This window comes from Argiope bruennichi, chromosome 4, assembly GCF_947563725.1.
Source record: "Argiope bruennichi chromosome 4, qqArgBrue1.1, whole genome shotgun sequence".
Lineage (NCBI taxonomy): Eukaryota > Metazoa > Arthropoda > Arachnida > Araneae > Araneidae > Argiope > Argiope bruennichi.
In genome coordinates, this window is record NC_079154.1 from 94400172 (window position 1) to 94423483 (window position 23312).

Sequence of the window (23312 nt, forward strand, 5' to 3'; positions counted from 1 at the left end):
GCTTTATTTGTCGTCTATTTATTTGGTGGTAATCCATATGGAAAACACCATGGAAATTAAAGAAAGCAGTTACTCTCTTGACGTTACTTTCAATTTTGAGCAAAATTGACGTGGACATTTCAGGCTTACATCAATCATTCCTGAGTTGTTCACTTGAATGTTGAGATTTTTATTTTATAAAAGAATATATCCAAGTTTCATCACTGATAAAAGTACATTTTAGAAAGGATTTGAATAGAGAAAGAATCTCTGTTTGCTTAAGCCAATTGCAGAATTTGGATCAAATTCAAAATTCTTGAAAAAACTCGATCGAAGAGTCTCAATTTTAAATGAGCTTTTAAAATTGCTTGACAGGTATCAATTGAAATAAGAGATCATTCAATAAACACCCTTTGTGGTTAAAGGACGATTATCCAGCACCAATCAAGGATTCACCTTATCGGTATTTTGGTCATTATTTGAAGTGGATTATGTATGAGATAGCGTACCAATTATGACGGATTTTTTTTTTTTTTTTTTTTTTTTTTTTTTACAATTTTAAAATATTTTATAACTATTAAATATTGTTTTTTTTTATTTGAAATTCATCTTTTAATTCTTTTTTTTTAATTTTTCAAATGGTTTTGAGCAGAAATTTTATAGTGATAAATTTTAATTCGTTTTCTTTGCTTAACGTCTATTTCATTTCGGAAAATAAACAGAATGGGAATTCTCATCTCATTAAATACAAATTCATTTTCAGATAACTAATTGAAATAAATTACTAATTGTTGAAAAATGTTTTAATATGTCTTAAAATATTTAATAAAAATTGCATATAATATGTAACATAGCTATGCTTTAAGCGAAACATCCTGGATTTTTTTTGTACCACAATAATATAATAATAATTCACCCTCCTCTAGATATATGCATTAACACCCTTAAGCACTTCTAGACGACAAAATTGTTCATATTCAAGGTATATTTTCATTATAAATATAGCAGCTCTTATGTCTTTATTCTATATTTTCTATAGTGAAATTATTTTCATTAATTATTAATTGAAAGCCAAATATTTTATTGGAATCAAAAAAACAATGATCGCCAATACCAATTCTATTCATTGTTTAAGAAACAAAATATAAGTTGTATGATTACTTAAAATTAAACGCATCCTTAAAACTTTTGATCCAAAGTGAAACTATTCAAATGACTTTAAAGCGTGTTTCCTTTAATCAATTTTTCTAAGAAAAATAATTTTAGTGCATTAATGATTACTTGCAGAATCTCGAGGGTGTCATCACAAAAGAAGTATCCACCTAATTAATTCTGAATGCTTAAATAATATGAAAATACTTTTCAATTTTATTAAAGAATGCTCCTACGAATTGCAACAGAATTCTCCATTTTACTCTTTTGCAACTTTCGGTGATACACCGGAAAAGGTAATTTTAACAAAGAAAAATAGTTCATGCTTTTAGAAGTTGTAGTTTCAATTTAAATTGAAAACTTTCCTATGATTTTATTTTTTATGTTTCTCAAGTTGCTCTAATTATTCCGATGTTCAATCTTCTAAATTAATGGCGATTTCACGAATCAAGAATTTGATTCTCGTTTTTTATTATTTGTGTTGCGAAGATACAAATCAACAAAGCGTAAAAGTCAAAGCGGCGTAAAATCTAAGTAATACTTATACTTGAAATATTCAAAATGTATTTTTTTCATTTTTAATTATTTGCTTCTAGAAATGGAATCAAAAGACAATTTTAGAAATTATTGAATGGAAGTTAATCATTAAGATCAACGATTACCAGGGTGATCATCTTTCGTTATCCAAAATTTTGATTTTTGCATTCAGCAAATTTTGAAATTTACAATTGAATCAAGATTTTCAACAACGAATACAGTTACCCTAAGATTATTGATTGATTTTCTAATTTTTTAAGACTTCTATTTTGCAGACATTTATAGTTTCTGTAGTCTTTCTTATACATGAATAGAAAAAATCGATAACAACAATCAAACTTTCTTTCACAGTTTTATCACCTCTGAAGTTTTAAAATTTGTCCAGATGAAATTTTAAAGCAATACAATTACCCTGATTTGCACACATTAAGAACTTTTAGAATTAAATTTTATAGAATTTGGAAAATGTTTATGCGCATAATAATTTTTTTGCAAAATGAATAACTAATATGTATATATATATTCCTATTAATAAAGATTACCTATACATTAGATAGTTAGAAAAGTTATAAAACTATAAATTAAAATAATGCATTAATTATCCACACAATTAATACGCATAAAATTTTGTAAGAGATATTAGAACATAAAGTTAAAAAAATATTGAAATATGCAAATCTATAAAAGTTTGGGAAAATATATTTTTTGAAATAAAATATTATTACGTGTCTTAAAAAGGATTGAAATATTTATTTCTTACTAATTGAAAATATTTTAGTAAAAGCGAGAACTGTATTTAATTATGATTTTATACCGCTCAGAGAATCTTTTATTTTAACTTTGAAAAGTTCATTTCATTGCTTTCTGAACGTATAAGTTTTTGGCTTCAAATAATAGAAAATTTTCAGATGGGCTATAAATTAAGGAAACGGAATGCGTATAGCACCACATGTATCATGATTCGATCTTGCATAAGAATCAACATATATAAGAATTTTGGAGAAGTGCCAAATGAGATTTCATTATCGTCATCTGAGTGGTGATGAGGTGTCACTCTAGTCATCTGCAGTCTAAAACTGAAAGTTTTCATCTGAAAACTATTTTCGATCTTTTTCAAAACTGAAATTTATAGGATTAACTAAATTAGTTTTTTTAATACAGTTTATCACTAATATGTTTATAAGGTACGATTACTCACAGTGAGCAATAATGCACATGCTAATTAATTAATTTTGATACGTTTTGAATCAGTCATCAAAAGATACTGAACCTTTTTAATTCTAGGGAATATTTTTCAAAACACAAAGAAATATCATTCCCAACGTTTCATAGTGTGACTATTGAACTGCATGTTATTTTAAGGAATTTTATATAATGTGAAATCATATTCATAAATGATATATTTTCTTGAATTATATTTATTCATTTGTAATAAAAATTATATTTAATCATTTATCAAACATTATTCGTGATCATCAAGCAACAAAAATGAAACAAATCAGAATAATTTATGCAGGCTGTTGATAGTAGAATATAAAACTTATAATTTAAATTAATTTAAAAATCATTAATATTTATACTGACAAAATTTAGAAATAGTTTACAGATATTTCAGATTTCGGCCATTTTTATTTCCAATTACAATCTAGAGCATATAGATAATTCATTTTAGTAAATTTTCCTATAATTTGAACCATTCGAAATTAGAAGTGAGTATTCAGAGCTACCGCATCAAATAACATTTGATATTTTTATTAGAGAGCAAATGAAATCTCAATATATTAAATAATAAATATATATTAAATAATTATCTAATAAATATATATTAAATTATTAAATAATAATCTCAGTATATTAAATAAAAGCTGTAAATTAAATGTAAATAAATGCAGTGTATTAAATGTAAGCTCACATTGGGCTTAGGCACTCGATATACTTTTAACCATAAAATACAGATCTCCACTTCTACTTGAAGTAATAATATAATTCTCTGATCAACGGGATATCTATGATTACCATACGCTAATGTGGACTGTCTCTTGGTAATTATGCACAATTGTATAATGGTGTCTGGACCCGCATGTCTCTAAAATCTTTGCCGATGCATCAATGTGAGCACATACACGCATTTAGTATTAGCAAGTAATAAATATATTAAATTAAATCAAGATTCTGAGTCAGCAATTCTATGTGACTATCTGCTTCTGTGTTGTGAGGTTCATTTGAAGAAATGAAATGAATAAATTCCTGGCTAACTCACATTTTGAAATATAGCTGTATTGACGAGATAATGTGAAAGAAAATGTCAATACTTCATTTCACCAAGTCTACACATTTACTATTAGCAAATAATAAATATATTAAATCAAATCAAGATTCTGAGTCAGCAATTCTATGTGACTATCTGCTTCTGTGTTGTGAGGTCCATTTAAAGAAATGAAATGAATACATTTCTGGCTAACTCACATTTTGAAATATAGTTGGCTGTATTGACAACGTATTGTGAAAATGATTCATAGATGTTTTCTTTTACAAGATTAAATAAAAACCGTGTAATATGAATTAGTGTAGTGTAAATTTCAGCTGCCAATTGTCTGACTCCGAAATCCGGAAAATATTGTTGATTTGGTAATTGCATATCTATAATTGTTAAACTAGGATGTAATAAATGCTCTAATTAATGATTTATTAACTATGCAGAACTTAGGAATAGCCTTGTACATTTATGTAGCATTTAGCTAAATTCTACTAATACAGATACACATGAATATGCCACATAAAGCCTCTCACCATGCTGAAACAGCCGAAATGCTCCTCCAAGCAAAATACGACGATCGCTCGAATATCATTGCGTAGAAATTGGCTCTGCTTGAATGCGTTTTGTTTGTTAGAAAGGCTTGACTTGTACGAAGTGCAGACATAGTCTCAATGTACAAGCCAATGCCTTATCTATGGGTTAAGTAGTATCCTCTTCTGTAATCAATCCTTTACGAATTAATTTTCATTGTTCGTTTTGAGGATTATATGGAATTTCTCATAAACTTGAAAGAGAATTTTGAATGTTTCAATATTCTGAAATAACAGGGCTCTGATCAGAGGTTAATATGCAAAATTAATTTCAACAATGGGAGGATTAATATGCTATGTTTTATCATAAGATGATGTTTTAAATAACATTCCTTATTTCTTTCGCATAAAAAAAGCCTTTATAACATTTTTTTAGAAAAAATATTTTATATTACTACAAATTCTTTCCAAATAAAATATATAATCAACTTTCCAAAATGTTACAAGAAACATAGAAAAAAATAGCGAATTATTGGACGTATATGTATTCTTCAAATTTGCAATATCATGTACTTGAGATTAAAATTTTTGAATTGCGTTAGGAAATAAATTTAATAGGTCTTGCGCTTTCAGACAAAAAGGTTAGTTGACACGATTTTTCAAAGTTTAATGTTAGTGTTTATGCCACTCCAAGCATACAGTTAAAATTCAACTATAAAATTCGTTGTAAAGTTTACTATAAAATCAAAAGCAAAGAGCAATATAAAACACATGACAATGTGTTAGAAACGGATTAGTCATTTTAGAGAAAATGGCATATAAAAATGTAAAGACGCTGTAAAATTTAAATTTTCGAAAGGATACATTATCATATTTCGTACAATGTATTACCATTTCTTCAGATTTTGCATTAAATAAAATTTCCAAATAAAATAGGGGAGAATCCTTCTTTGGTTAATAAAGTAAAAGTTAGCTTTAATTTATAATATGAACTTTTTTTTCTTAAAAATAATGAACATATAAACTTTATTTCAACTCTTAAAAGTACGTCTGAAAAACTCTGTATATTCATAAATTAGAAGTTTCGATTCTGAATTTAAGTATTGTTCATTCTTATTAATATTCAGGCCATTATACCTAAAGCTTAATAGTCAAGTCGTAAAGTTTCAGTTTCCGAGTCACAGGTTCGAAGAACATTTTTATCGAAGGTCCGACTAAAATATGATGTTGCTGGATATTTAATGTTCTTTATTTAATCGCCACTCCTCATGTTACTATGGATTATTAAAAAAGGAGAATGTGAGAATGGCACAGGTATAATACCGACATCTTATCAACAATTAGATCTTCATAATCTGATTTGATTTGTTCCTAAAAAAGAATTTAACTTTTTGGGGTGTAAAGGTTTTATTTCAAATCTCAAATTTATGTTTGGAAATTATATGTTTCTATTTTTAAAAAATATCTATTTATAAATTATATTTGAAGATTTAAAATTTAAAATTAATTCCCTGTTTTGATTTTGAATCGCAATGGCCTAATGGTAAATTTCAAGCTTCAGAAAATATATGACCCCAGATTTGAGGGGCAGGTTCGTCGACGATTTGCCATGAATGGGATTTTAGTGAGCATTTAATCTTTTTCCGAGGACCGCATGTTCAAATATTATTATACCTAAAAAGAATGGATAACGTGATGCGGGTCAAATATTGCATCTGTAATTTCACAGCGGATCAAATCTATAAGGTTTCGTCCCAAAATAACTTAAAAATGAGAAGTTAATCTTTCTGAGCTATTCTGTGTCAGATTTCTGATCTTTATTTAGATATAGAGTTGGCTAGTACCTTCAAACGCTTTAAAAGCGAAATGAATTGTGGGTAATACGTTACATTTCGAAAATATAACTCAACAGAATAAAAATATGATTTTAATTAATCTATCATAAGGTAGTCCACGAAGTAGTATAGAATATCCGAGGTGTAATTTCGAATTAACAAACGATAAATTTATATAAAATTCGATATAATTTAACTAAAAGTATAAATTATGAATTTCCTCGATACATAAAAATTATCTGTTTATAATAAAGGACAATTTGTTTATTACAGATTTTTTGAGTTAGAGCTTGGTAAAGGCACCTTTTGGGGAATAAGAATATATAACTATGGAAGTTTTTGTGGTATTAATTAATTAAAATTAGATGTTTAGTTTTTTTCTGAATAACTTCCGTTAGCATAATATTTTCAAATTACATTTTTCTACTATTTTAAAATTTAAAAAAAAGTCTTTATGCTTATATCAATGCATTTAAGGAGCGTATTTTTTCTGATTTTTTTAAAAATAATAACATATTATCATAAAAAAAATAATGAAATATTATCATAATAAAATAATAACATATTATCATAATAAATAACATTATATTAATAAACATATTATCGCGGTATGATTTTCAATAATATCTTTCATTGTGGGAATGAAATTTGAATTATTTCATTAAATCTTTAATCCTGGGATTTTTTCCACATTGTTATAAGTAAAAAGTGAAAGATCCTGTTTATTTTTTGAGCAGTTTACATGACAAATCAATGACGTCCCATTATCACGAAAAGCAGTGTGCGATTTGATGATGCATGACAGACAGCAAGCATATAAATATAATTATGATATGGGGCATCTCTTCATTAAAAAAGCTCATTTATGCAACAAAAAAAAACAGACCATGTATAAGGATAATAAAATAACACAACTTTTATGCATGTCAAAATTTGAAATTTAAAAATGAGGGATTAAGGAACATAAGCCTATATATAAAATATTCAATAGAAATCGCGATAAATAGCCAAAGCGAACCATCTTGTCATCATAGACGACGCATTAAAGATAGTAAATGGCTTTTAATTCGATTTTAATATTAATAAAATATTTTTGACTGAATATTAATAAATCAAAGATTTATTTATTTAAGGATTGAAAACATTACTGAAATTTCTATAAGAATAGCAATAGTTTATATAGAAATGTTATTTATTTTAAACAACATATATAGCAAAAATTTCAGTCATTTGATTATTCGAAAATAATTAAACATATGTTATGTTCTTAACTTCAACCTTTCATAACTATTTGCTGGTGAATAAATTGCTGGGTGAAAATATCCGTTGATTTCTACGTCGCTATAACCTATATGTATAATATGTATATATCTACTAATAATAAAGATGAATGTGTATGTGTATGATGTTGGCGTTCTACAGGCAAAACCCTTCCATCTGGAACTAACAAATTTAGTGTATATATAACACGAACGGTAGAAGTGAGTGCGTTTTTCTGAAACTGTGTGTAGAAATTTAATTACGATGAATTTTATCGCTTTTACTCTATAACTTCTGAAAGTATTATTGTGAAAGAATAAATTATACACCATTCCAAACTTTAAAAAGATGCATTTTAAAGAAACCGATTTAATGATTGTGCAAATTTTGCCTGAATTTTGGCATTTTTTTAAGAAATATTTCTTTCTAAATTTCCAACAATATATTTCCCTGAAATACAAACCGTTTTCTTTGTTTCATCAATTCTAGTTAACTTCTTCGCAACTAACAAGATGTATTTTTAAAAAGTGGAGTTACAATACTGCGAACTTTTGATGAAACTATATGTCTACAATTTTAAGAATTCTACTATGTTATGGAATTGATTTTCCTTAGAAAGGCTCATATACTCTTTGGAGAGAAAATGTATAAGACAATTAAAATAAAACATATTTAATGCTCGACAATTTGCCGAATTCATAATCATGAAAATATATACAAATGATTTAAATATAGCCGATACATCAAGCAAACTTGCCGCTTTGCCAGGCATATTGATTAAATGTAATATTATATTAGTTATCATATACAGGATAACTTTTCCATGCAACTTTGATGTTTTTAAAATATCTCAAGAAAACTTTACGTCTCAGAATCTCTTTAAAATTGTAAAAATGGGAGAAAATACCATTTCAAAGCATAAAATCTGTGAATGCATGTTCCATGTTGCTTTGCTTCTAGATATCGATAATGAATATGATTTGGGTATACTTAAATTCGTTTTTGGTTCGTTCTTTAATCGTGGGAATGTTATATTGTCGATGCTAATTTTTGTAAGTAATATAAAACTGCTAATAATTAAAGTGAAGGACATTTACAGTCATGTTTTAAAACATTCGGTTTTTGAAATGAATATTTTGTTGGAAATATCAGATCAGATTTCATGTATAGAATTCTTCTTGTGATTTTTTTTTTTTTTTTTTTTTTTTTTTTTTTGAAAAATTTACTTTATTATTTTGAAACAATTTTCATTCGTCGTCGAAAATGTAAATCTCCGAAACTAAAATATCCAAAAAGGAAAAAAAAATCTGCAACTTTATTAGAAAATTGTATTATAGAAGAAATAACATATTTCTGCTATCTTTCAAAGTTATTCATTCAAGGCTGACTGGAACACGAAATAGTTTGCGTGTCAGTCATGTTATGATATATGCCTGCTATAGAAATTTAAACCTAAAAAGTATGCAATTAAAGTTCCGTTTAGGCTAAGAAATGAACGAACTTCATCGGAAGTTGAAGAAACAAAACTAAGAACTCATTTTAATATGGTTTGTCACGCTATCTGTTACATCTCTCAGCTTAAAACAAAATAAATCAAGTCACTTGACTTTTTTTCTTCGACTAATGCTATTCAGTATACCACGTTGATAGTTCTAAAAATTTGTACGACTTTCTCTGCATTTATTCAGTTTTCAATATATACATATGTATATAATATAATATTGTAACATAAAAAAATGCAATATCGGCATGCTAAAAACTTATTGTTATTTGGGAAATTTCTATGATAACATTTCGCCTTTCTTACCTAATTTTTACTGCGATACAAGTGTATATATTTAATTGCTGGTAATGTAATTTTAAGACAGAAAAGATGAATATGTTAAAAACATAATCAGGAAATTTATATGATAACATTTCACTGAATTTATTTATTTTTGTTTTATAATACTAATGAATCGGTTTGTGTGATTTCCTGGAAAATTTGAGCGATAACATTTCGCCTTTCTAATCTAATTTTTACTGCAATACAAGTGACTATATTTATTATAATAATTGGTGCGAAATTTTGAGAGAGAAAATATCAATATGTTAAAAACATATTCAGGAAATTCATGTGATAGCATTTAATTACATTTATTAAATGTTTTTTTATAATACTAATGAATTAATTTTTCTCAATTATTTATAGTGTATTTTAAAAGGTTAAACATAATTGCTAAATATATAATTTTTAATTTCTTGAAACAATAATTTGTATAATATGTTGATAGTTATTGGCGACTGTTCAAATTTCTACGTCTCCGGATTATAAAAATTTATCAGCTGACTCTAAATTTGCTATAATCATAGACATTTTTTTATTTTTTATTTTACAGGTTAAATATAAAAATGCTTATAACAAAGATAAGAAAAGCATTCTGATAATTTTAGAAATGTAGGAATTTGTTATTCCATATTAATTAATATAGAATATAATAATATATAATATATCACTGTATTATTATATTTTCTAAATTCTTTAAATCTGATTTTATGTACGACCGTGGCAAATGAAAATATTCTCTCATGAGATTAACCAGGAGGATTTGACAAAGTTACCATATGTTCATCTGTAGAATCTCAAAAATCTGAAAATAGTCACCGAAATTTATTTCTAATCCTACTTATAATGGAATTCAGTAAGTTGATAATGGAAATAACATTAAAATAAAACTGTATTGCACAAATAACTGCATTTTCTTTTGGAGTTTGGTTTCTGAATGTAGAACTAATATTTTGTTTTATACGGAATTAAATATCACAATATCTGATTTAATATTTTAAAAAATGATTAATTAAGAAATTAATTATTTCACGTTGTGTATTTATTAATTAGCTGATTTGAGAATATATACAAATTTTGGAATTTCACGGAAGTTATTAATTATGTATCTAGAATAAACGATTGCTATAATAATGTGAATATTACTATATAAAAAGTAAACGTTACTATTATTGCCATACATTTATAAAAATTTAAATAAAATATCCGTTTTATTTCTAACATTTTTAGCAGATATTATTTAATTTTAGCTGTATTAGTTTTCTTATTTAAAGACACGATATTATATTTCCTAACAGAAATGAATAAGTTTACTCACCATTCATAGAATATTTTAATTAAAATCATTTAATTAACTTAACATTGAATAAATAGTGTTATTTTCTTAAATATTATAAGAATAATAACATATTATAAAGGTTTGAAGATTTATTCAAAATAAGATACCAGGAAAACAGAATTATCTACACTGTCATTTGTATTAGGATTCCTGAAAATGCATTCGTTTTCATAACAGAATACATTTTTTTAATTAAATATCATATATTTATATTCTTATTTTATTAAACAATGTATAAGAGATGGGATATATTAGAGAATAAAAATCGTAGCTTACCTGTCAGCCATGCCTAGACTCTGGGTTAATTTTTAATAAGAGAACAGGTTGGAATCAGTGTGGCGACAGGTTGTGCGACACTTTACAAGCCTCTCTCTTTCCAAGCCGAAAGCCCGAAAAATTGCGAATATGTGAACGCGAAAGCTTCGTGCCTCTAACTTTTAACCTGACTCTTCTTCGTGATTGGACACAAACGAGCGGCTGGGCTCTGACGTTGCAAGCCTGTCAACCAATCGCAGAAATGTTTTAGAATTCAGAATGGGATCGTGGGTGACGTTCGGATTTTTCTTATTTATTTGTTTAATTTTATTCCACAGTGTGTTTTCTCAAACGTTTTATTGAATCATGAGAAATATTTATGGCTTACCAGATAAATCACAGACGTTTATCTCAAGTAGGAGATAACTGATAATTTCTTGGCGAGATTTTATCTTATGGTTCTTGTGAAGTGCCAGAAAAGCAGAAAAAGAATATTCATTAAATTACTAGCCCAATTACTTTCTACCGAGCATATTTTTTCCTTGTTTTCTTAACTATTACAATCTATTCTACTATAGAATATTTTAGTAATTAGGAGAAATGCTTTAAATTTCTAGAATTTATATTTATATGCAACTGTTTATATTTTATTACCATTCATAGATAAGTACATAAATCTGAAGCTGTAATATATCATCGAGAAACTGGATTTGTATATAAGCGTCTGAAAAAAATCTAAATTATATATTTTTCAATTATCATAGAGTCCATGGTTCACTCTTAAATAATATTTATATTCAATAATAATTTTTTTGTTGAAAACTTTACAACCTTTTTTTGAAAGGATCTTAAAATAAGTCAAAGATGTAATATAGGAATCTAAAGAAATCAGCAGCAGTAATGATATCTAAGTTTTATAAATTAACTTCTAGTTTAAAAGCTAAGGAAGAAATATTTTGGAATGAATCTCGTATTTTTTCTGACGACGATCATATTTAAGCCCTTCTATCCAAACTTCCATGCCAAATCAGTCCAGCTTTACTCTTTCTAGGGCTGTGGGAAGTATGCTTCGCACCAAATTTATCAATCTTTGTATGAAATTTTGTAAGTTAGCATAAGTTCCGACAATTTTTTTTTAGAAAGACAGAAATTTAGATGTTTCAGTTCTTTATCTCAATCAAAATGATGTGTCTTCATTTGTTACTTAATTATTAATTAATCAAATTTAATTTATCTAATAAGCTAAATGAATTCCTTTTCTTATTCTAATTTTAAGCCTAAAAATATTTTAACATAATATGACTAGAAAAAAATAGCCCTTTAAAGGGTTAACATACACAATATCCACAAATTGTGGGTGAAATGGAATTTCTAACACGTTATCTTCCAAAAATAAAACCATCGTTGAAAGTTAACTTATTCTAAGAACAGAAACTTATCCTAGAAAGATAACTTATTCCACAGCTCCTCTAAAAATAACGGAAATGTTTTATTTTTGGATTTTCTCTAAATATCATCTAACAATGAACAAAATTTTTGGAATGGTAAAACTGTTTTTATTCTTTTCACATTGTGACTTTCTTTATTATGATTAAATATAATAATGATCTGTAAGTTAAGGATTCGGCAATGAACTTTACATAGATATAGTATTAAAGATGATAGCAATTATAAGAATTCGTTCTGGAGATTAATGAATTGAGAACAAAAAGTTTGTAAGCATTTTAATTCATTTTAATGTTAGATGTTGTAACAGTAGCTGTACAGTAGCTGTGAATCATAGTAACTGCAATGGAAGTTCAAGTATAAGCAACTCCGAAGCACATTACGAGATTAAGAGTGATCTTATACAACGAAGCAAGAGCTGTACTGTACATTAATGATTCAAGATATTTTCCAGTTCCACAAATGTCTGAAATTTTCCTTTTCGTCTCATGTATGAATAACCGTACAGATTGAGATCCGGAGCTTATGATAAAAAAATTACTTATAAGTGATTTGCACCTTATTCAATGTTTAAAAAAATATTTTTCCAGGATGAGAAAATCTAAGAATCAATCCAGTGAAGCCTTGCATCAATTTGTGTAGGCCACACTTAATCGGATAAATGGTTCACTTTATTTGTTTAAGGTTCCTTGAAGGAAACGTACTAACAAAAATCCTTGAATTTACTTATTAATCGACATAAGAATAATTTATAGTTAGTTTATTTCATTTTAAAACATATATGCCTTTTTCTGAATACTTTGTATATTAGTATAATGAAAGCATTTTTAAGCATCATCGTTGACGGTGATAGAAAAATGTTATTATTGGCATAAAAAATCACTTCTAAAATATATTTCTTGTATCAGCAGGGAAATAAAACTATAATAATTCATCAGATAAAAGAGAAATGTAGAAAAAAATATTGTACATAAGATACTCATTATTTGTTTAGAAACCTCTGTTTTTATTGATAAAAAATAATGTTCTATGAACATGAAAAATAATTACTAAAGAATGTTCTTATCAATGCTGTTCAAATAGGCTACTCAATATTGGAAAAAAATCAATGTATTCAAATAATTGTTATTAGAATACGATCCGTGGACGTTTTTGCAATGCAAATAAGGTACAGTGAAATATACAAAATTAAAGATATTTATTCAGTAAATTAAAAAAAAAAAGAATACTCGTTTTTTTCACTTCGTAAATTTTTCATGGTTTTGATGACATATTGACAACCTCTCGACTGCAGTGTCGGTGGATTGAGGTTTGAAACCCGCTTCCATGAAAGATCCTTCTAGTACAAATCGGGTTTCAAAATTCAAAATTATGAGAACCTCTAATTTTGAGCATAATGTCCGTGTGATGTAATACTCTTCTATTGGTGTCATGAAGTTATTTGGAAGAGGAATATCTATAAGCGTCATCTTCATCATCTAATCAAAGTTCAAAATTGCGCAGATCATCGTTAATATTTGGAACGATATATTAGCAATATTATTTGCCCAGGGAATATTAATTAAACTTAACCAAATTATCTTTAGTGCTATCTTTCATTGATAAAGAAAAATTATATAAGTAAACATTACTAAAGTATAATCCATCACCATATGATGCAAATGTTCTGAACCTTTTTTTCTATTTTCAAGATTGCCCTAACACTATTATATTCGTATCAATTCTTTTTACCCTCAGAAATCTAATTAAAAGCTCTACAAACTAAGCATTCAGTAAAGTGATTTGAAAAACAGAATTTTTCTCAATGTTTTTTTTAATTTGAAATCTATAGTTTTTGATTATGTTATAAAATTTTGAAATCATTAATGAATGGTGGCATTAAATGGTGATGTGTAGAAATCAAGTTTTATTAATAAATTCATTATAATTAAAATTTTGAAAATACTGAAACATTCTTATGGAAAACATGTGCATACAAAATTGAAAAAAAAAAAAAAAAACGAAAGCATTTCAGAAATTGAATGAAAAATCGATTTCCGAATTATCACTTTACATATATGATAAATCTATAATAAGGAGCCTTAAATAGAAATGAGTAAAAATTAATAAATGCGCTCTAAAAATTGATAAAAACTGATCTTTTTTGAGAATTGAAAATGACATTCTAAGACACTTCTTTCTAAACAATTGCAGTCACTGAAATGATGATCAATTAGAAGTTGCTCAAAAGAAACTGCTCGCTGTGGTGAAGTAATAACTACTCTTGTTTCAACTATCTTTCTCAATTTTTTGGTTGTTAAGGGGAAACGATAATTTCATCTCTTAACCGTTTCCAGCATCTTAGAATTGTTTCATCGTCCCTTACTATGCATCAGTCGATGTTTAAATTCGAATCAAAATGATTTTATTTTTAGTATTACTAAGATTTAAATGAGTGATTTAGATAATGATGATTTGATGGAAAGAGTATGCTGTTGAAAGAGCATACTAATTTGAGGAAATTCGTATGGAATCAGTTATGACTTTACCTGCAATTGTATTATAGATCGTTGACTCTCCAACCCACCTGAAGGCACGCGGATAAATAATACTGAATGACCGCAGCAATAGCAACACTGGCGGGAACTGAGGTTGAGTCCTAAGGGTCCGTCCGCGGTACAGCCCTTCCCGAAGGAAGGAAGTACGTCCCGTCATCGATGGGAGGAGCTAGATCCCCCCTCCCCCTTTGCGTACCCTCTAGGATGGCGAAATCCAACCACCATACCGGAAGCATCTCATCCTCTTTTCGAGGTGCCGACCCCGGAGGTTTAGTTGTAGGCAAAGAAGAAACATTGCAAGAAATCAACAATCCATCTCTGTCAGTAAACAATGGTTATTCTAAATGATACAAATGCACTAAATCTTATTACAAGTTTTTTGATCTGGTTACCTGATTAATTTTAGTATAAAAAGCCTTACTACTGAATAATATCACTACCCAAAATTTCCATAATACTGTAGATATTAATGAAATATTTTTAAAAATAGTGTCGAAAAACTAAGACAATCCTAAAGTCAACCACACACTTCTTTCATAATGATAACTATTTCGCGAAAAAGAATATTTATTTTTATCAAAGGAATAAAAGGCCACTGTAGAAATAAATATCTATGTAGAAATAATGCCGCGTCCTGGCCTGGGGGTAGTGCGTCTTCCCCATTATCTGGGGGTCCCGGGCTCGAGTCCTGGTCCGGACATGGGTGTTCTATCTGTGAGGTACGTGAAAGAACCCTCCTGTAAGAAGGAGTTGTGCAATCGACTATGTGTGCATTGAGTGCTCAGGAATGTTTCCCCTCAGAAGCTACTGAAACCCCCTTTCCGTTGTAATGCGGACACGGTGTCATCATCATTGAAATAAAGCCTTTATTTCTCTCTATATATACAGATATATATATACATATACAGATATATATATACATATACAGATATATATATACATATACAGATATATATATACATATACAGATATATATATACATATACAGATATATATATATACAGAAATAAAGACCGTAGACTTAAGGAGTACTTAAATTTCAAGAGACAATCATAAAATGTAAAATTTCGTGTAAATGTGATTATGTAAGCCATAAAAAAATCATGTAAACGTAAATTTTCACTGAGGGAGTAAGAGGCATTTGTAGTTTATTAACTATATAATGTTTAATATAATATCAACACATGGATATTATATTAGTGCAAATTTTAAAAAAAAATGCATCTACAAAATATAATTTCTTTTTTTCAAAACATATAGACTATTTTCTATTTCAAAAAATAATTGGATTTTGTAGAAAATAACATATTTCATGGCCTATTAAATATAAAATGCTCATAAAAATTCACCTACATGAAATTAATAAATCCTTTGCATTTTTGCATATTTTGTTTAATAATAAATATTAATTAGACAAATATCGAAAAGGAATTATTCAAGAGTACATTTAAAATGTGCATGGCTAGAGTAATTTATTTTGTCCTACTCTTCGATGACTTTTTTTTTGTTTTAAAAGAAATGATAAAATAAAAGGAAAAAAAATAATAAAGGGTAATGTATTTTCTATGAGTATGCAGGTATTGAGTTCATTTGATCTTTTTTTTATTAAAATAAACTTATTTTGCACAGGAAATGAAGCAGATGAACAGAAACATTTCACTTAAAAAAAACTAATATTATTTTCACTCAAGACATTTTAATGAAAATCAACAGACTGCGAAAATCAGATTTCCTTCCGAATCTTTTTAAATTATCTTTCGCTTTACATGTTAGAATATTTCATCTCGGGTTATTGCAAAAATGTCGTTTAAAAATAAATTCAGTTTTGCTGTAGAATATTCTTTTACTTCCTTGACTTTTAAGAGCCAAAGAAATCCAAGAGATTATCCAATATTTTATTTGGTGGTGTTTTATCTAAGAAAAGAACGACAAAATTTTTCAGAAGGCGCTTTTTATGTCAAGCAAGGCAATTTATCAAACAAATTTTTTTTAAAAAAATTGTAGCATTTTTCAAATATTGATGTAATTTGTAGAACATTTTGAAATACATTCACTTAAAATAATACGGGGAAATATTTTATCTTAATTCCTTCTCTTGACTTTTATGTCACTTGGTGGATTTTATTTATACTATTACTGTTAAAAAAATTGCGAAATTTTTGCCAAAATTCAGAAGTAACTAAAATAAACGCATACTTTTAAATAATAAAGAAAAAATATTTGATCCTATCTATATCCTACTACTACACAACAGAAATAAATATAAGTAAAATCCTTTAAAATAATATTTCAAATAAAACTTATAATTCCATATATTTAAAAAAAATATTTAGTTATTATATAAAACAACTTTTTATATTAGAAAATTACATTATATAGTCAAATAAATAATAATATTACATATTAATAGAAAATAATGTTAAATCTATTTTTGCACGGTAATTGCTTTATCTTTTAGGGGTTATTTTCCTCCGTTATGGCCGTAAGAAATGAAAAGTTTCTGGACATTAATCTTAAATTAGTTATATAGTTTTAAAACATCCTGTGTTGTATATAATTGTACATTCATCATTTTTTATATAACATTGGCCTTTAGGGATCAATTGCCTCTCAGGGAATATTAAGTGCTCTTAATCTCAGTTGATTCATATATGCATAAATAGATTATATCAATAAAATAAATATTAATATCCATTTGCAATAGCGATTAAAGAGTGTTACTTTATAGCTTTGTTGTTTGTTATGTCCTAGAATTTCCTCATAAAAACTAGTCCTGAAAATCCATATTGGCAATAAAAACATAATTAAAAAAATATTCATCTTCTAATTTTATGTTATTTCACAAGGTGCTGCTAGTTTATTATTTCCTCATATAAACTGCATAGATAATAGATAAATTCTTTTTTCTTCCTTTTTACTTGTATCAACGAAAGAATTTCACAAGTTTAAATGTTTAATAAAACAATGACAACGATTTCAATTTCATTATGTCAGTGAAATTATACATAGAATTTTATGAGAATGTTCATGATTTAGAAATATCTACATAGCAGAGATATAAGTATCGTAAAGAGATAGAAATTTGAATTTTTAAAATTATATAAAAATTATTTATGCGAATTAATGTTTTCAAAATATATCGGGGAGAACATCTAAATCTCGCATATTATTTCCTCTACCGACAGAGCATTTGAGAGGCGCACACACGAACACGCACACATAAACAAAAACACACATAGAAAGAGGCTAAGAGAGAGAAAGAGATATTTCTTTTCTAATTAAAAAAATAAAAGTAGATAGATTTTCTTTTATTGAATCCAGTAGATCTAGCAAATTTCCTAATTTAACGCTACATAAATTAAAAATGAAAATTAATCAATGCTACATAGATGATTTGCATCATTTTATTTGTTCAATAAACTTTCTTGTTTTGTGTATCAAGTTAAAAGTAGAATATTTTATAATTTTAAAAATATAAATTGCATATAAACTAATTTATATTAATAACCAAACACCAATTTTAAAAAAATATCAAAAACTATGAATATAAAAGATAAAAATTTAGCTCAATCAACAAATTTACTTATCAAAATTAATATCGGTTTTTATTTGAATCTATTTATAGCTCTAAAAACTGAATACAATAAACTGATAAAATAATCTGTAATTTCTATATATATATATATATATATATATACTCATTTTTTAAACCATAATAGTAAATCTATATTTGTTGATATCACATTGCTTACAAATCTAATAGCATTTGATTTTTCCTTGTTCCATTAAGTCCCATTATATTTTCTAAAATATTTTATGGGTATATCTGTTTGCAATTTTATATTTCCTAATATACAAGATTGTTAGAAAATATAAATAAAGAGCGAAAAACCCTTAAAAATTTATAAATAATGCTCTTCTTAAATGATCGAAAATTATATTTCATAGATAATTTGTATTTTTGGATAAAGTGCATTTTTGTAAATAAGTTGTACTTAATTTATTATCTGCAATTATCTATTTATGTTAGATAATTTGTATTTTTTTATTGATCATTTTGATTCATTGATTTGTTTTTGATTTTTTATATTGGTTTGTATTTTCCTAGAAAAAATGCATATTAAATATCGCACGTTATATTAAACTTTTAATCTTAACAAAATACAAAACTTAATGATTGATAATAAGGTTTCTTAAACGGAATAGTGACTAATAATGATATTAAAGACTAGAGTTAGAAAACTATAAAAACTTAAAAGATTGAGCCATACATTCCATTACTTAATAGATTTAAAACTATTTATATGTTTTAATGAAATGAACAATATGAAATCTTTTAGAACTTTAAAAAAAAATCCCATCATGCCAAAGTATTGTATGTGTTAATTTTTTTATCGGCAACCATTCGATAAAAAAATACTTTTCGTCTTATGAAAAAGTATAAAATCCCAAATTTTGCTGTACTGATCGGAACACAAAATATTTGAGCTCAGCAAATGAAATTCAAGGAGGGAAACTTTCATAGTGAAGTTTAAAACTTAGGATCGCAAGGAATGTGCATTTCTTCTGGCAAAGGAACACGCTACAATTGCAGCAAAAGAGCCGAGGGTTGGAAGAAACGAAGCATAAGGTGAAAAAGCGAATCCAAACAGCTGCTGCTTCATGTCAGTGCTCCAGGCGGACATATTTCTTCACGGTTTTCTCGCTAAGGGTTGAACTGAACTTCTCGCTTTGCAGTTCACCTAAGAGCGCTTTTTCTAGGCTTACGTGAGTTTTAAATTATCTTAAGGGATTTCAATTCAAGTTTGTTTGTATTTTCATGTTTTCTAGTGTACAGAATGAATTTTAAGAAAACAAATCCTTCGAAATTGCCGATTAAATCCTTAATATCTTCTTTATCATTAAATATTATTTTTAGCTACTAATTTCTTTTGAATTCAGAATAATCAATTGAGTTAAATCAGGCAGTTGTTCTCATTCATATTGATCTGCAAATCATAAGATAGAAATTTTCAAGTTCTAACTGATGCTATTTCTAAGAAATATAATGAACTGTCTAATCTGTCAGCATTTCAGGATTGCCGAATTTTTTCAATTAGAATTTAATTTAGCTAGTTATATCGATATAGGTTTTGAAACAGTACTAGGATTATTTGTAACTGACATTGTAAGTTTGATTTGAAGAATAAGGACAATGCCTGAACTGACATCTCTCTCTCTACAATTTTACACCACACTAACAGGAAGAAATTGGACATACAATGTCATATTTAACGTGTAACTAAGCATCCATTGAAAAATATAAATACATATGAGATCAGATTTTTTTTTGAATCTGTTTAGATATATATGTGTGTACTAAGCACTGTGATAAGAATCATAAAACCCACTGAAAAAATATCAGTCTAATAACACAGCCATTCCCCCCCCCCCAAAAAAAGACTAAAAATAATGTGGGTTTGTATTTTTTAATATTAAAACATCTTTAATTAAAAGTATCTATTTAGATATATGTGTCAAAACAGCAGGCCTACAATGAATTTTAATTTTCACAAAATTAATAGCGATAAAAAATATAGAATAAAAGGAAGTATATGGACGTACGGACGTACGATAATTTCACAAACAATATATTATTATTTTATTACTTCGTTTGGTAAATTTACCTGTGTAAAGACAATAAATAAGAATTCAAGAATATTATATCTCACTTCATACAAAACATTTGGCTAATGTTTAATATGCGCGACTTTTCTATTCCCATTTCTGACTCATTTTACAATGAAAAATGAGGTGATATTTTTTCTTTTCATTTTCTTTTTAAAATAATATTTTCTGTTTCTTTTAAGGCATTTATTTGAAATGCTATTTATACAATAGAATTAATATATATAATGTAATGATTTGAGAGGACACAGTAATGTTCACTTTTAATGATTTAACCAATAAGACTTTTTTTTTTAAATATGCAGTTTACTTTTACTTGAAAGGAATTTGTTGAATATTCACCAAAACATATATTTTTTGTTATATAGTTTCATAATCATTTGTAGAATTATGATAATTCTAAATAATTATATAAGGTATCATATCCTTAAAAATAATTATTTCATTCTCAGATGAAAAATAATTCTTTGTTCATTAATCTGATTGGATAGTTATTTTAGAAACATGATTCTAAACCTACTGCAACATGACAATATGACAATGAGGGTTTCAATTTATTTCTGAAATATCAATATGTTTTGTTAATGTTAACCGTTAACTGGGGACGTGCGGTCTGTGAGACCGCTAGCGATGGATTTTCTGTCACCCCTATTCTATTTTAAGCTCAATTGAATGGGTTGCCCTGTAGCTTCCTGTTTTATGACCTTGAATACACGTGCACTTTTTCAATCGATTTCAGCAGATACTTTTTTAAATAATTCAGTTATTTCTTCGAGCGCGGTCTCTAAGACCGCATCTCCGTGTTAGTGTCCCAGTGATATACAGGGCTTAGCGGTTGGCGCTAAAACTTGGGCCCCAAAATATCATCCAGTTTAATGATCCTATTATGAAGCAGTACTCCAGATACTTTTAAATGAAGCAGAAAGTGATTTTAGTGATAAGAAAAATTGTACAGAAGAGTTTTTCGATTAAAGTTCACATTCAACTGATTTTAGTATGTATGCTCAAACATAATTAATTTTTCTAGTGATAATGTATTTTGAAAAATTTATAAAACATATTAATATACCAAGAGATATATATGCAGAATTTATAGGTTGATTTTTATACTAGTTCTTAACCTGCATATTTTAAATGCCCTAGAAAACTGTGTTATGAAAATCACACAAGCCGATAAAAAAAAGGGCCAATTTTACCCATTGTTAATTTTTTTTTCATATAATTGTTGAATTTTACATTATATTGTCTTCTATATACCTTCATATACTGTAAAAAAAATATGATTTAAACAGTAAAAAGTAATATGCTTTTTCTAGAATATTATTTACTGTAACATGCAATTTTAGAAGAAAATGTATGTTCCAACGCATTTGCTTTTTTTCAATGATAATATATTTCAGAAAATTTATAAAGCATGTCTATATATCAAGAAAAATGTCTGCAAAATATATTGGCAGTTTTTTATACTAATACATTCATTAGAAAATTTAATTTGAATGTAAATGAAATGCGGTCTTGTAGACCGCACCTCCCCAGTTAAACGTTGAATTATGTTTGTTAATGTTAATTAAATTTTGTATAAATTTAATCAATATATTAAATGCAGACTTTTTTCTTATAAATTCGAATAAAATTTAAAATTAATATAATAAAAAAAGGAATTTTTTATGATTTTTTTAAAATATCTATAATCAGGTGTCATTATTTAAAACTAAATTTGTGGCAAGCATAAATTCGAAGCAATATTCTACCTTTTGTTTATTAAAATTATATACTAATTTGCTATACAATATTGGAGATCGATAAAACATGCAATGTCTTATTAAACTTTTTAAAAAAAATAACGTCACATTTTTACTTTATATCTATTATTTTAAAAAAAATAATAGTAAAATTAATTAATTTTCGCTAAGAAATACTCTATTTTCCTAAAATTAGATGTCATATTTCTCTGTGCTACATATTATATTCTAATATATAATATTCTAAAAATATATCAGAGAGAATTCGAATTCTATCAAAAATTTATTTCTCGTATATTATTCGGTTAAACGTAACATAGTATGCGGAATTTTCCTTTGATCACCTGTAACCCGGCAACGAAATCGTCATGGTTTTCCTGCTTCATCAAAATTTCACGCAACAGAAATGCACGATCAGAATGAATCGCAGAACAATGTCTAAATCCTGGTATTGTATTCAACATTACTGATAATATATGGTTTCCATTAAATTGTTGAATCGAAAGCAGTGGAATGTATTATTGTTAATTTCACCGAATCCATGATATTTTTTCTAATACTATATGTAAATATGTTAAAAGTATAGTTAAGAAAAAAAAATTAAAATATATCTTTTGATTTTTCCTTGTAAATCTACTGTAGTCATTATAAACTCATGTAAAGATACTTACAAATATTTTTAAACATAAAAAGTGAGTATATATTATGATTGTTCATTGTAAATTTTTCTTGCAACATTTAGTTTATATTGGTATCAAAATGCATTTTCCTTATTTCTGTTTAGACACTTATACCCTCTTAATTTTTGGCGCCGTTTTATATTTTTGTGTATGAAGAATTTCTGAATATATATAAATATCTTCATTGTGTACTTATGGCAAAGTCCCGGCTTTGTAATCGGGGGGGGGGGTCAATTTCGAGACCCAATTCCGCAAACGTTCTTCAGAGTTT

The 23312-nt window shown here is 27.0% G+C and overlaps 1 protein-coding gene and 1 long non-coding RNA gene across 2 annotated transcripts in view; one reads left to right on the top strand and one right to left on the bottom strand.

The window, feature by feature from the left end:
* LOC129966868 (buccalin-like) overlaps positions 1-11124 on the bottom strand; it is an 81361-nt gene extending 70237 nt beyond the window's left edge. The window contains exon 1 of the mRNA XM_056081473.1: positions 10991-11124. Coding sequence (XP_055937448.1) covers positions 10991-11001 — 11 coding nt within the window. The 5' untranslated portion in view covers positions 11002-11124. The remainder of the gene's footprint in view (positions 1-10990) is intronic.
* LOC129966869 (uncharacterized) overlaps positions 1-23312 on the top strand; it is a 296579-nt gene that overhangs the window by 50836 nt on the left and 222431 nt on the right. The window lies entirely within an intron of this gene.